Source organism: Argiope bruennichi, chromosome X1 (genome assembly GCF_947563725.1).
Source record: "Argiope bruennichi chromosome X1, qqArgBrue1.1, whole genome shotgun sequence".
NCBI lineage: Eukaryota > Metazoa > Arthropoda > Arachnida > Araneae > Araneidae > Argiope > Argiope bruennichi.
Window position 1 is genome coordinate 16,699,391 of NC_079162.1, and position 16,627 is coordinate 16,716,017.

Sequence of the window (16,627 nt, forward strand, 5' to 3'; positions counted from 1 at the left end):
AATTGAGTTATTTATTTTTATGCATTTGGAAACCTTTTTCTAGATTTATTTGAGAATTTTTTAACATCTATTCCAGCTACTAAGACAGTAGAATATCTTTCGAAATATTTTTCTTTTTAGCTTTTCTAGTTTGAGTTAAAACCCATTTGCTACAACTATTTTTCCGTTATTCATATTTAAAATTTTGAATTTATACATTGGAGTTCGAATATATTTTAAATTTTATATAACCTAAAAGCGTGATTTGAATCCTTCTGTATTGGTATGATATGCATTTGAAGATTGGAATTGTATGGAAGGCATATAACCATAGAAATTATTGATAACATATACAATGACTGTGAAGTTTTTATCGCAGACTTTAGCTGTCATCCTTAAAATTGTACAAGAAGTATATTTCCTTATTCATTTTTTATTTTACAGGTATGATCGTGGAAATTTAAAACTTGATATGATAAATCTTAATTCTACAGCAAATTGGTTTAGTGAGGATAGTGATGGTAGTGAAACCATTGTTCCACGTCATGATTCAATTGACGTAATTAAAGTTTCCCAGCTAGAGAAGGACATAATTTTGGTGTGCTCTGAAAGTAAGCTTCCTTTCTTTAAAACTAGCATATAGCTCTGATCGTAATAACATTGGTAAATGTATGTATCATTAGACATTACCTTTCATTGTTATTTCTCCAAAATTTTATAAGATGTGTCTGTTTGAAGAAATTGAATATTTTTCACTGTCTTATGCTCAAACTATTTTATATTAATAATATCCATATTTAAGCAAACAAATTCAATACAAAATATATAATTTCTCCCTGTCCAATAGTTAAACATTATTTACCAGAAATATAGAAGTTTTGCTGCATTCGAAATAATAATGCTATGCATTTTTCGCTATGCTATGCTTTCGCACTTTTTTTTTTTTTTTTTTTTTTTTTTTGAAGGTCGCAAATTTTTTCAAGATTTTAGCTTATCTCAACTGAACATATGTATTAACTGAGAGAAAATTATTGTTGAAATGAAACCGAAAGTAAAACACGGCTTAAAATATTTCTTCAAATTGATATTTAGATATTAATATAACATTTTCTTTTAGAAAATGAATATAGCAGGACGTAACAGATACGCCGAGTTGTTTTAGAAACCGCTTTCGACATAATGTGCATTTAAACGTAGTCATTTTTATGAAAGAAGATGGGAACTAGCTTGAATTTCAAATATTTTTGGGAAATTCTACATTTATAAAATAAAATAATAATAAAAAAATTTTATTAGAAAGTCTTTGAATAAAATGTGTATACATGTAATTATATAAATATTCTGAAATAAAAATATGAAAGAATTATGCTGTGTTATAAAGCTACAAAAAGATTAAACGATGGGCTTTACATTTTTATGTGCCATTATTCAAAGATATATGAATCTTACTTTTTTATACAGGTAATTAGCAATTGAACGTAAATCACATCACAATAATGTTCAATGATTTAATTTTCATTTAGTAAAGTTTTTATAATGAAGAGTATGTTGTGAAGGAGTCTATAGGAATAACCACCTTTCTTCAGCTACTCTATTGAATAAATACGATTAAATATATTTAATATTAATTATGTTACAATATTAAATATATTTAATATCTCAAAATTTTTAATTGTAACCATCAGAATTGTATTTTAGAAAATTATCGACGTATTGTTTTTCGACGAATGACGATAAAAAGATTTAAAAAAAAAAATTGTATTAAAACTGAGGAATTTCCTTCCAGCGAATTTGGATCCTGTCTATGACTGTTCGGAAATCAACTCTAGCTTATGCACCTGCTAATTATTAATTCATTTTCCTGTTTTTTTTTCTTTGCTTTTTTTATTATTATTATTTTCATTTTGATTTTCTATTCTCAGTGTGGAAAAATAGCCAACAGGATTTAAAATGAAAAGACAAACTTCTAAAATAATTTCATAGAGCTCCATTTCTACGGACTGACTCTGCCATACTTGTAGAATAATGTTACAAAAACGACATATTTTCGACATTCATTTATTTGAGACAGCTCTATATTTTTTCTTTGTAAATCTCTGGTGGTTGTTGTTTGTTTTTCGGACAATTTTCAGTATGCAGAATCGTTTAAAAGAAGAAACGAGGAGAGTTGATTTTGGAAATTTTAAATATATGAAAATAAAAATTATAAAAAATCGTCTTATAAACATATAAATGCAGTATACATCTGTTTAAAGAAGACAAAATACAAAATCAAATGACTTATTTTATTTTAACAGAATGCCAGCAATAGAAAGAGTTCAGATACTTTTTGACAGATTGTATTGTATTTGAAAATCATGTTTTATCTTAGATTCAGTAACTGCGAATAATACTATCCTTAAATTTTAATAATTCATCCTAGATAGTATTGTAATGATTTCTAGATATGTTTTTAAACTGACAACGATTTAAAATGAAATCGGGCATATTTTTAGTAAGAATTGAATCCCCACTCCCACTGGGACTTGATTGACAAGTTACGCTTCCATTGATTTCTTAACCATGACTTTAAACCCACTTTCCCTTAAATTTAAAACTTTGCAATTAAACTTTACAACAGTTATATAATTTCAAATTAGTTACGCTGTTAAAATAGTTTTCTTAACCCTTGAACTCCATTTTCATTGAAATTTTAACTTCGAATTTACGTGAGCTATTTAATTTCTCATGAATTAAACACTGAGAATTGAAAACTCCTTCTGAAACTATATATGATCGAAATTATTTCTCTTGCTCGCTCTTTCATCCTTTCTGCTTACCAATTCAGTTCGTCATTCTAATCTCCCCACCCCATGGCTTGGACAAAGTATTCTTAAAAATGGCTGAAAATGGGACTATCCATGAAATTCTAAAGAATAAAAAAACTCAACGACTGCATCTTCGATCCAACTATTGTGTGTGTGTAATGATATCTCTAAATCTAAATTAAATCTTAATTAATTTCCTAATTTTTATCTTAATTTTGCCCATATGAACTTCATTCTAAAATGTTCTCTTATTTCCTGGTCCAATTCCACCTTCTTTTCTTTTTTTAAATTAATGCTACAAAGCTCTGTAAAAATACTTGTCAGTGGTTCGTCAAGCTCCGAGTGAAGGGATAAAAATTTGTCGATCTAAACAAATTCTTTTAAAAAATCCTTATAATTCCCTTACTTAAATCATCATGTGTAAAGAAATCCCTATCAGAATCTCACAGTATATAATCATGAGGATAAATAATTCTTGGGCTCTTTTCTCTTTTCGCTCTTGTGCCGTGCTGTAGATTGACGTCCCTCGTCGCTTTTTGCTTGTACATAAATTATGCCTCCCGGGATGGAATAAAGCAAAGTTTTAAAATTACAAAAGTTTCTTCTGTTTTCGGCCACAAAACTGCTCAAAAATTATGTGTTTATATATGTGTGTGTGCGTGTAATGATATTGATTAATTTAAATCCTAATTAATTTCCTAAATTTTATCTTTAATTAGCCCATGTTAACTTCAATCTAAAATGTTCTTTTATTTCCTGATCGAATTTCCGTTTTTCATTTAACTAAGCGCTCTTGAAAACTGATGACTACTGCATTTTCTCACTTTCCAAACGAAGTAATTAAAATGCCTAATCATCAGTCATCTTTTTAAAAGATACCCAAGATTCCCTTGCCTGAGTCAACACTTTGTAAAGAAATCCGTTTCAGAATCTCATAGTAAAATCACTGAATCAAGGAAATATTTCTCTCTCTATCGCACTTGTGTAGACTGGCGCTTGGTCTTTTCGCTTCTCCCTTTTGCATAATATGTTATGCCTCCCTTGTAAAATAAATTGAAGTTAAATTTCAAAAGTGTCTTTTCGGCCACACATCTGCTAAATTATGTTTTAAAACTTATATATATAAGGCTTTTTATTGCTTCTTTTGATATTGTTTCGAGTAGTAAAGACATATTTAATTGTATTCATTCACTGTATCTCACATCAGTATTCTGTTGTTGTAAACTCATTACATCTTTTGTGATTTTATCTCTGATATAGGTGTTGTGAAAGTTGTTAATTTACAAGGAAAACTGAAATCAAGTCGTCAACAACCAGCTGAATTACATTTTGATTTTCCTGTTGAGTCAATAGGTGAGTGGAGAATTATGGCGACTAATATGTAACTTAAAAGGAGGGAGGATATCCGGTTGTTATGAAACTAATGGAAAAACTGTGTTGATTTATTATGCTTATTTTACATCATGATATACATATGAAAACAGATTGTGTTTTTTAAAAAATGTACTTGCATTTTTCTTACTTATTTAAAACACTAGAGGGTTTCGCCCCCTGCTCGCTTTCGTTCGCCAACCCCGATGTTATCTGATACTGTAGCCATGCTCGTCAGTTCCATTTAGCAAGTTTTGAAACTTCACTGGTCATTCGTTCAATGCTGGAGGCATAATCCTTCCATGATGAAAACATACATTTTGCGATCGGCCTACTTCAAAACTCAAAGCCCCACAATCAGAACATTTTGCCGCCAACTTAGCAGCTTCACGATAAGCTTTTCTTTACAAATTGCCAGATTTTCCTCGGTCTTTCTTCCCATTTTTTTCTTTATCTCATATATTTGAACGCACCATTGGTATTAAAAAAACGGTGCAGAGTTATCACGTGTATTGCTTAGATATCCAGACAATTGCTAACCAAGAGACGGAAAATTCTTGTTACTCGAAAAAGATGCGCAAACCGGAAAGTTATTTATTAGTATTGGCACTAACGCTGTGGACAATTGGAATTAACTAATAATATTGTTTTAAACTCATTTGCATTAAATTTTCTGTTAATTAAAGCTTTACTTTTTTTTTTTTTTTCACCATTTAACCTCAAGTGCAATATAAGTACATACTATGTAAGTAAGTATAGTAATAATGTGTAGTAAGTGTAGTAATTATTTTCATTTAATATTTCAAACAATACTGGCAAAACAAACCTGAAATGTCATGGATCAGGTGACTCGCTAGCTATCAATCTCAAAGAGAATAAAACGCAATATTTACATTAAAAAAATTTATAATAGATAGATTTATGTTCCATTGGATGGTAGAAATTTTGTGTATTTATTAAAAAAACAAACGTGTGCTTTTCCAAGATATTCTCCTTCCAACATGATTATCTATCTTTTTCTTTTGATGAAAAAAATTATGAACTTTTTCTTGACACACCATTTTATAAAAAGAGACTGTAGAATAAATATTATTCTAGAATTTCGGTTTTGGTTTTTAATCTATTAATTTTCGCAAATTTTGTAGAACTATTTCGGCAGTTATTGTTATCCTGCTGTTTTACTTTTCTTATTTGATTCTTTTGATTTAAACAATTATTATCTAACAATCCTTGATTAAATATTTAACTGTTGTATTATATTGTTCAGCCATTATTCTTTTTAAAGCAATTATTATTCAATAACGTATGATTTAGTGTTTAACTTTTCAAGTATTTATTTTTAGATCAAGTTTTAAAGCATTAAACAGAATATGAATTCAATATGACTTATTCTATAAAATATTAAATAATAACATATTAAAATATTGTCGTGGCAAACAATACCTTAGATGCGATTTGTAATACCTAAATCTCTAAATAGTTTGAAAATATTAGCAAATCTTTTTAAATTCTTTTGTATTGCAAACATAAATATATGTTTTATTTTATATGGCATTTAGTTTAATCTTTGTGCTTTAAAGACTTAGGCTCCATGTATTAAAATATCTGATTCTTTTAAAAACATTTTTTTTATATCGAAAGTAAGAGGGATTGTTGTTTAATATTTTGGAAAGCTCGTCAGAAAGTTGTTTCTTGCCCTTAGGTGAATCATGTTTAAAGTAGATTTATTTTTCGTATTTAGCGTCCAAAGACTTGGAATAATTTGAGCAAGATAAAGGGACTCTTGCCTGATCTCATTTAGCTGTAATAACTTCTGATTTTGCGCGTCAGATTTTTGATGGATATATATATTTTTAAATTTCTGCTGATGAAGGAGAAAGATAGTTTAGATATCCAGCGCCAATGAGAAAGCCTTGAGCAAAAAGTACAAAGGTTTGAAGATACAATCATGCTGGAAAATCACCAAAATGGGATTTCTTAAACTTTTGCTGCACTGAAAAGAGCTCATTGAAGATTCTTAATCCAGTGAAATTTTGTGGCAGCTCATCCATATATTATGAGACTATTGAGAGTTTTCACTTCCGAAATCACTTTGATGACTAGCGGGATCATTCTATCTCCTAGTGTCCGCAAACAGACCACTTGAAGAATTTTCTCTGCCTGATTCTGGGATCACCTTCTCTGTCTTGGATTAAGTCGGGATCGTTGCTTCTGAATCCATCACCTGAGTTTATATTTAACTGGAGACGCATGTGGCCAGCAACATGTTTCTGGATATTGTTAAGTAGTGAGAGTATTTAAAGAAACTGCAAATAAAGAACAACTTATTCTTCATGCATGCTATATTCGTTTTGCTTCAAACATTTCTTAACCCATTCTGGCTTTTTTGAGCCTGTCATGGAAAAATTAAATAAAATTTACCTAGATCTGCATATTTTTTATTTTATTTGAACTTAATCCAAAATCGGTAAGTTTATTTTGCTGATTTAATACATATATAACTGAATCTGTTCTATAAGTGGAAATTGATCTTTTAATGATTTTACTCAGTTCATTTCGACTTATGTTGCTTGTATCATTTTTAAACTTAAAGTTGGCCCGAACTCAAAATTCTGTATTTAACTTGGAATGCCATCTCGTTTTTTATTTATATTCCCAACGGTCTAGATTACTGTTGGAACATAAATTGTTTTACGGTTTGACACATTTTGTTAATAAGATTTCTAAAGTTCAAAACTATGCATTCTCTTTCTGGTACAGCACTTGAGAAGTTCAGAAACATCTAATTATTTTAGGATTTATGTAAAATGTCCATAAAATTTTAGAAACAATCAGTGTAAAAATATATTGTTGCGAATTTGTAATATTTCTTCCCTGCATAGTTAGTTTCTTAGTAAGGAAAATAGTTTTATTGATAGCTGTAACCAATTATAAATGTATGGTGGATCAGTGACTCTTAGGCTTAGTGATTTCATGACGAATTTTGTGGCAAAAATTAGAATTCCAGAAACTACAGAAATTTTGGCCGCACGTGGATTAAAAGTGAAGGAGTGAAAGGAGTGATATCCTTCTAGAAGCTTCTTTGCCTTATAACGAAAACTATAAAAAAGCCGAGAGAGACAGCTGAAATCAGTTGAGTTGAGCTCTAGCAAGTAGTCGAGTGAATTCTATCTTTGATGTGTAGATCTCTAACGAATTCCCTCTGCGCGCTTCATACTGTTGCAATTATGCCTTATTGATTTCTGTAAGTGTTGTTTTCTAGTACGCTTCGTCTATGTTTCCTTACCAGTGTTTCGGGTGTTTTTGTAGAATAAAGCGTCATTATTTGTTACTGAACCTGTTGCACTTTTCACCATGATTCCACTGGATGGACTTTACTATAACAGTGTTTTAGTAATTAGTAATGCTTCGAATAATTTTCAGACTTATAAAATAAAAGCTTGGTTAAAGGTTTAAATTAACAACTTGAAATCCTGAATTTCTACCACTCATTAGCTAACTTGTAATATGAATATCGGCTCTCTTTAAAATATCCCTCTTGATATACCTTTCGAATCATACTTATGATTTAAAAATCAATTTTTTTTCATTAATATAATGAATGATTGTCCAAGTTGATGACACATGCCTAAATTTTTTTTAAATGTTAGCCGAGTATCTGCATTTTAATCTATTATACTTTAGTGACTTTTTTTCCTCTTGTTACTGATTCATAGTAATTTGTTTTTAGTTTGCTTGACTGATAGTGTTTTAGCATTCCACAAACATGGAATGCAGGGACGAAGCTTTAAGAACAACGAGGTGGTTCAAGAAATAAACGACAGCAGTAGGATATTCCGTTTGCTTGGTGCAGATAGGTATGAATATTTTTATAAATACGTTTACTGGTTTATATATATATATATAGTTAATTGTTCTTTTAGATTGTTGATCTATTCAGAAATTTATTTGAAACAATTTTAATTATTAATTCCTATACAAAAGGAAAAGTAACGATTACAAATATTCAATTAAGTCAGGTAGGGGAAGGGTAAAAATTAAACAAAGTACTGATTTTGTCTTTTATAGTGTTTCAGTTCCAAACTCTTGTTTATTTGATATCACGTTTATTTTCACGGTCCTCATTATTTCATATCTTTCATTTTAATTCACCTGCATTTACTCTCAACTTCCTACTTACAACATTAAGCTTTAAATTTGTTTTAAAAACATCATTTATTAAACATCATATTTAAAGATATCATTAATCTGAGGATAACATTCTCTAAAAATTCTTATGCATGAGATGAAAGCATAATATTTAAAGAGAAGAATTGCATTTTTCGACCCTCGGCAGTGCACATCGTGTAGTCGCTCTCTTTAATAAACTAGTCAATTTAATGTTGCATGTCAACATGTTTTTTTAACTTAATCAACTGTTAAATTGGAGGTTATTTTTTACTATTGTAACTTTGTGAAAATGTAAGTCTTATTTATGTATTTTTGATAAATATATATCACCGAAAAAATAACTGAAATAGTAAATTTCTTGAAAATTAATCATAAATATTAGATAATGATTTCTTCAGGTACAAATAAAAGCATTTAATTATTACAATAAATGAAATAATGATAATACGCTTCAAACAAATATAATATTAAAAATTACTATTTTACAAGATCTGTCAAATGTGCTTAACCATATAATTGATAATCGAATACATTATAAATTAATAATTGATTATATAATTCAACTTACAGTATAACTTAACGTACCTTGAAAACAGCAAATTATTTATTTTACATTTAAAACTGAATTGATTATAACATGCGATACTTGAAAGTCTGTTTTTTATTGAAGAGTTCTTCAAATGATTATTCTTTTAAGAAATCTAGAAGAGTTTCTACAGGTGCAATTACTAGTGGGAAAAAAATGTCAGTATGTTTAAATTTCCGGAAATAGTTTTAAGAATTGTCCAGGGCACTTTTTTTCGTACTTGTGTGCGTTTGCAGATTGTTTGAAATGAATGCATTCTTCATTAAACTCTTATGATAAATTAGTTTAATAGGTTCATTCAAGCAAACAGCGCTTTTTTTTCCGAGTTTGATAATCTTCCATGTTAAAGAATTTACACAATAAGTAGAATCTATTTTTCCAACAACAACAACAAAAAAAAAATGGAAAAGAAAGGGGAAAAACTATCTCACAATATAAAGACATTATTTCCATCTTCTGTGCCCTTTCATGTCCCGCAATTCTTGTATTGTTTTTCCAATCGTTGAAACCATTTGTAAAAGTATTTTTTTTTTCACTCGAAGTAATTTACGGGATAAACTACAAGCAGAACCCTTTGAGTTTGAATATATCACCTAAATCTCTCTGTTTCAACTCATTCTTATTTTTGCTTGAAAAAAATTAGCTTTGTTGTAACTTAAAGAATTTTTTCTGCGGAATAAACACGTTTAGACCGTGAAAAGTCACAATCTAAAAATACCACACTGATATTGGAAACAAATTTTTGACGTTATTTAAATTTAATAACAAAGGATAAAACAAATGAAGATACGGTTCATAATTGTTGAGGACCTGGGAATTTCATTAAGTGTTATTCCCATTAAGTGAATAATAATAATAATATATTGCTAGTTTTCAAACTCAAAAGAAAGGTTTTGGTAACTGGGGAAAATTTTTGAATTTCGATATAATTTAAATTATGTATGCAAAGTGGCAAAACGAGTACTAATGAAGTAAATATTTCTCATGAGAATAGAATTAAAATACTGTTTTTAAAACAGTTTTACGTCTAAATAGCTCAGACGTATTTGTAATAATACTTATCTTAACTGCTTTTTTTTTTATTGACTTAGAGGCAAAAATTATCGAAAAATGAATGTACATTAAAACAGATGAGTCCCTTCGGGGCAGCGTGATAACGAAATTAAAACAAAATTATAAGTAATAAGAATAAGTAAAGGAAAACGAATGAACAGAGCAAAGAAGAACCGTGCTTGGGAACGGTAAAACGAAAAGAGTAATTCTCAAGTGACCGTGCGCCAAACTTGGGTTGCGATTCGCTCAGCTTCCCCCCCCCCCGTTACCAAATTCAGTGGGTGAGATATTTGGTTACCGCCATCTGTTATAACGCGGTGAGTAAGTTTTAAGGCATTCTAGGATTGTTTTGAGAACAATCCCAACCTGTATTTCTTACATATTGTTTGATCATTATTTTCGTTAGTTATCGAACTCAGAATGCGAAAAAAAAAATCCAATTGGCTTAAAAAAATGGGGAAAAAAAAAGCAAAGTTTTGAAATAAATTTAGAGGACGATTGCATGTACGATTCATTTTGCTTCCCTTGGAATATGCTTGCAATTTGTTAAAATTATGCATTTGTGTAAGATTTCATAATAATTTTACTTATTTACTTTCTTTACGTAGTGTTTTAGTATATAATTTTTTTGGCGTTTTCTAAAATAATAATTAATTTTTTAATTTTTCAGTGTTGTGGTTTTGGAAAGTCGACCCACTCATGATTTAAAGAGTCCTTCAAATCTTTATATTTTAACTGGTCATGAAAATAGCTTTTAAGGAAGAATGCATTCCTAAATATTTTTTCCTTTTTGTTGTGTGATATCTTAGTAATGAAATATTGTAGGTACTGTACACTGAAGAGTCATTTTCTGTAACTTCAGTTATGTTTATAAATATATTTGACGCTTAAGCAAATCATTTTGGAGAAAATATCTGATCAAAAGTGTACTTCCTGTTTTACTTAGAATGTTGGAAGTTTATCTTCGCATATTTTTTAGCTTTACAGCTGTTCCTGCATGAATATTCCTGAATGTTTTGCTTCAGTTTTATAGTGCCTTTAAGCCCATTATGTACATGTATAATATTTTTTACCACATGAGTTGAAATTTAAATAATTTCTCAGTTTTCATTTTAAAAGATTTTAATATCTTATAGCTTAACATCTTTACAATGATGTTCATGTGTTAATTGGTAATTACTGAATGGTTTCTTTGATTTTATTATTTATCAAAAATTTAATAATTAATGCTCTTATGCATTTACTGGCATCAGAAATTTGCATATTGTCATATAATAACGCAATATTCTTGATACTAAACGAATCATATTGTAACTTAGTCTTTCGCTGTTACATTGCTTTTGTACTTTAGTTATAGCATGTTTTTTGTGACAACGTCTTATATCGTTTCAAACTATGAACTGTGATTAATCGAGTTATTTGTTTATTTATGTTGTTTATTAGGACAATGTCATTTGTGTTTTCTTTTCATTTGTGGTTTTGATGTATTCTCAGATAGATGTTCTTTCATATTACTGTGCTAGTCTTTAAATGAGAAGCCAATAAAGGACTTAAATATATTTTGGAATGTTAATTTAAAGTTTTCATTTTTGTAAGATTAAGAATGCATTTGCTAACCATACACTAATTGCTAAATAAATTGTAGATTGGCATGTTGATAAGATTTTTTATGATAGACTTTTTTTAATTATTGCAGATTCGTAGCATTTTTTATATTTTTATTATCTATGCAATAATTTTTAACCTCAGGTTTTTCTTTATTTTTTTAACGTAAGTGTGTGTTTTATATATTGTTTGATGAATACATGTATTTATGGCAAACTATTTAAAATAATACATGGAGAATTTAACCAAAATTATTTGTTTGGTACTTTTTTTTAATCTTTGGATGAACGGTTTCAAACATATTCAGTTTTTAATTATCTGCCTGTGTAATACTGTTCAAATCCTCAGATGCAGTTTTTATACAATTTTATATTATTAGAGTAACAGTGTGACTCCTGGTTATCAGTGGTGTTAATCTTTATTTGTTGGTAGTGCCAAAGAGCTTCCGAAGGTAAGTTGGAATATGTAAGCATGGGAAAATTGTTAATTGTTGTTGGTTTGGTGTTGAATCTTGGGTACATTGTTCTAAGAATTTTTATAGCTCAAGATAATTTGTAACTGTGTATATATTTTTGTCTTTTAACAAAAGCTCTATCTCTTATGTATATTAAATTATGAAATCCCCTTCCCTGCTGTGCAGTATTATCTCATGATAAAAAAAAAAATCTGTTTAGTTATCATGTGCTTGAAATTTTAGAAACTTCTGAAGTGATACTGTCTCTTAATAGCGACGTGGTGAGAAACTTTTACTTTCAAATCGTAGAAACAGTTAACTAATAATGAAAATCCATTACTCTGTATATTTCTTGATCTACAAGCGTGCTTTCATTATGTATTTTTCATTTAAAAGATATATAGTTAAAATGTTTGACATATGTTTTGAGCTTTAAGTGTTTACAGTAGAATTGCACTATGTGAAGCTGTAAATGTATTGTGATGTACATTGCAAAAAGAAAAAAAAATGAAAGCATTCATATAACAATAGAAAAAAATGTTTTCTATAGTAAATGAAGTAGGATAGCTTCTCTTTAAAAATTTCAGCATATTTTGTTAGAATTATTGCAAATTATTCATCAGTGAAGAGATGCCATATCATATGAAAATACCTTCCTTTTATGCTGTGTTTATGAAATACTCTCAAAGGATTTGGATAAAATTTTATTCCTTATTTAAAATAACTGTTAACCATTATAACTTTTTTTTTTTACTTTTAGTCCTTAATATGCATGGTATATCAAATTATTTTGATTTCAAATATATTACCGTGAAAATTTTAATGTTTTGAATTGTTAAATTTATCAACTTGATGATGAAGTGTTAGTTGGAAGCTAAAGAACTATAAGTTAAATTATTTCTTTTTAAAAAGCAATACTCTGTGAATCTTGAAATCCCCTTTCATGTAGATTGCAGTTTAGTGTCTGAGGAAGGCCTTGAGTATAAAAATGTAGTATATATGTTAATTGCAAATATAGGCAAAAATTTATTTCATCACCTCAAGTTTTTCGTGTATATCCACTTTTCTTTGGCTCGAATAATTGTTTCTTTTATTTTAGTTTCATAATATTCATCAAGATATTCAATTGCAAAACTTACCTACTGAAAAAAATTTTTATTATTATTTGTATTATTCAAAAATTCTAAGATTTTACTCATAAGCGAAAATCTATCTTTTGATGAAGAGTATTTCATGTACTTAGCAGTACTGTAAGTAGAATAAATATGCATCTGTGTGAACTGCAGTTTTGATACTTTTTTAAATTAATAGTTATTATTTAATTTTGCTCTGAGTGATACTAATAGCTTTTATGTTTACTTTAACTGTTAATGAAAAACGCACTGTATTGGCAATGCTTGGAACCGGAAGTACTTTTCGTTCTTTCTTCACATGGCATCATATCATTTTATATGTTATGTTTAATTTTTGCATAAATTAATTATTTATGTATTTTTCCCCTTTGTTCTGTGTATTTGAAAATATACCAGTTGGCAGCTTGTTTCTTCAACTTACTAATTGCAAGCATTGCCTTTGTATAAAACAAAACTCTTATGTGTGAACTGTGATGCATATGCTCTAAAACATCAATGTTTTGTAAGCTGAAAGTATTTATTAAAAGCTATGTAATTATATTGTAAAAAGTAAAATAAATTTTATGATCTTAAGCATTCATCTCCTGTACTTTTTTTACTGACTGATTTTATTTATGTTAGACAAAAAAAATGATAAGGAATATTCTTTTATTTAAATAATTACTTAAATAGTATTACATAAAACACTGCATAATTTTTAGGAGTAATGCATTTAGTACAGCAGTATTATCTTATTCAGGTTTTCTCTTAGTCTATATTTTGATAAATTTTGTTTGTTTATATGAACCACTGATTAAAAATATTTTTTGAATTTCATTTGTGAAATTAATTAAAAGTGAAAAGCCATTAAAATTGTGATATTTTCCCCCCTGGTAATCTCAATTACATTAAAATGTTTAGTATTCCAAAAATTGTGAGTGGTTTTATATGCGTTAATCTCATTGAAAACAGTCCTTATCTTGAAGCAAAAGGCTTCAGTAGGCCAAAGTTGCAATAAATAATCATAATTGCATAACTCATTGTAATTGCATTTGTGTATAAGAATCTGGAACTGATGTTTGAAAGTAGATTTTATTTTTCTAGTATACAAGGTGTCTAATTGTTTATCAATAATTATTTCTTAAATCACTAGAGATAAACATATATTTCTAGTTGGAAAAAGGCTTTAAATGAATAAATGATTATTTTTGTAAAGCGAGTCAATTAATACATTGCTGAAAATATGATAAAATTTATGGACCAAGTCTTATTAGTCAAATTTAGTTAAACTATTTTTATCAGATTTTAAACAAAAAAGTTCTATATTTTTGCTGCCAAATTTGATCAGATTATGAAATTTTGAATTTCATAATTATTTACTGTTTCTACCGCCTCCTCGAAGAATTTCCTTTTGAGTATTCGTATCAAATTACAATTACACATAAGTATTTTATTAGACTTTAGATTTCCTTCCATTACATGGCGTAAGAAAGTCTCAAAACACTTCGAAAAGATTTTTAACGTTTACTTTTTTTTTTATTTAAAAATGATTTATTATTTTTTATGAGTATTGTTCATAAATGTGTTTTAAATACAGGTTAACTAAATGGTGTTTATTTATACAAAGTACAATAGAAATAAATGAGAAGCTGGCAATCAATATGCATTAAACTTTCTTAGTTAAATGTACACATCCGCGAGCTCGATTAGAAGTGTTGTTAAACACTTTAGAGAAATTCACAGTATAAAAATTTTCCTTTTAGACTTCCATGAATCATTTCTATTCATATCAATTTAAAATGTCCCAGTCGCCTATGTCATTGCTCATCCAGCTTAAGAACCCATTCAAGGCCACCTACTTAGGGGGCGCAGAGCACCAGGAGCTAAACGCTTATTTTCCAGATCTTTTTACATTTTTAAAAATAGAAAATTATATTACACGATTTGGTTCAATGGCGCTTACAAAAGTTTTTTTTTATGAGTCTTTAATAGAAATATCAGTATGGTAAGAAAGCCCCACTCTAAAGGAAAGGGACAACACCATCATATAACAGAAGTAATTATATCTTTTTCAGATTCGAAATATAGAACTAAAAGGAAGATAATGTTGTCAAGGAATGCGGTAAAAGCATAGTTTGAAAGTTTCCGATACTCGTCTCAGTGATAATTAGCAACTTATTACAACATTTCCTTTATACATTTGAAAACTTCTCTACTGAATTATTTCCCCATGGTGTGAGAAATTTTTTCTGGGGTCATTCAGTAAGGAAGGGGAGGGAAACGGATTTGTATTTGAAGGCTTTCTCCCAATGGGAATCCCACGTTCTTTTAAAAGTAGTAATTTGTTAAATTTTCTTAATTATAATGCTACACGCCGCAGGTACTTTCGAACAACATCAGAATTACCCCCATCCTGCCAATGTATTCTGGTTTGTAGAATACCTGTCATTGTGACAGCAGAAGGCAAGAAACTTTCATTAATAGCCACGGTACAATCCTTTCCGTAAAGGGACATTTCATCATTGGAGATAGATCTACGCAACAGGGAAGCGAGAGGCATGCCATTAACTTGGCGACATGTCATCCACATACTCATGGTACGTCATTCCTGGTGGGGGAAGAAATACTTCAGATGCCTTCCTACAAATGTTGTGCAACCATGGAAAAAACATAGCCGACTATTGTGAGTAACCCAAAATAGGAGGAAGAAAGCAAATTTCGACCGGCCATTTGTCCGTTCTTCCAACAGCATTTATGAATTGACGACGGTACATAAAAGGAGATAAAAAATATTATATTTTGTCCAGCTGCAATTTTTAAATAAAGAAGAAAATATAATTGGTTTCATAGCAATTCAAAAGAAATTAGAATAAATTTATATGCCTTAGAGGATTTATTAGTATAATCCGTCAAAAAAAAGTATTAAATTTAATGTTTTTCCGGAAAACACTCTCTCTGGTGTACATTTTGGAAATAATTTTTTCCCCCTAAATTCCGTAAGCGCATCTTGTGTAAAGACTATATACCAAATTTCGTTGCAATCCGTTCACCCGTTTGCGTTGTAGGATGTGGTTTATGTGGGAAGTTTAATTATAACCACTAGAGTGGAACGAAAAAATCAGTTTTTTATTTATTTTTTTTATTTGTAATAGCGCGGAAAAGTTGCCTTTTGGTGTAGATAAAACAAATTATAAATATGAAAAATATTGGAATAGATCTTGAGGTGCCGCAAGGACGTTAAAATTTCATAAAATTGAAATTTTTGCTATATTAAAAAAAAATTTTTTTATTAAATAATTAACTTTTGAGTTTTAATTTGTAATAAAGCGGAAAAGTTGCCTTTTGGTATAGATAAGATAAATAAAAATTATAAAAAATATTAGAGTACATCTTGAGGTGCCGCAAGTGCGTTAAAGTTTCATAAAAACACAGTTTTTGCTTTTTAAGGATTTTCGCGTGTTTTGATTATGAAATAAATAGCTTTAAATAG

General features: G+C 29.0%; 1 protein-coding gene across 5 annotated transcripts in view; it reads left to right on the forward strand.

Moving 5' to 3' along the window:
- Window positions 1–13,738, forward strand: part of LOC129958166 (mitogen-activated protein kinase kinase kinase kinase 5-like) — a 94,063-nt gene extending 80,325 nt beyond the window's left edge. For all 5 annotated transcript variants that reach the window (XM_056070407.1, XM_056070409.1, XM_056070408.1 and 2 more), the window contains 4 exons: window positions 424–590; window positions 4,047–4,139; window positions 7,888–8,014; window positions 10,637–13,738. In XM_056070407.1, coding sequence (XP_055926382.1) covers window positions 424–590; window positions 4,047–4,139; window positions 7,888–8,014; window positions 10,637–10,724 — 475 coding nt within the window. In that variant the 3' untranslated portion in view covers window positions 10,725–13,738. The remainder of the gene's footprint in view (window positions 1–423; window positions 591–4,046; window positions 4,140–7,887; window positions 8,015–10,636) is intronic.
- The last annotated feature ends 2,889 nt before the right edge of the window (window positions 13,739–16,627 follow it).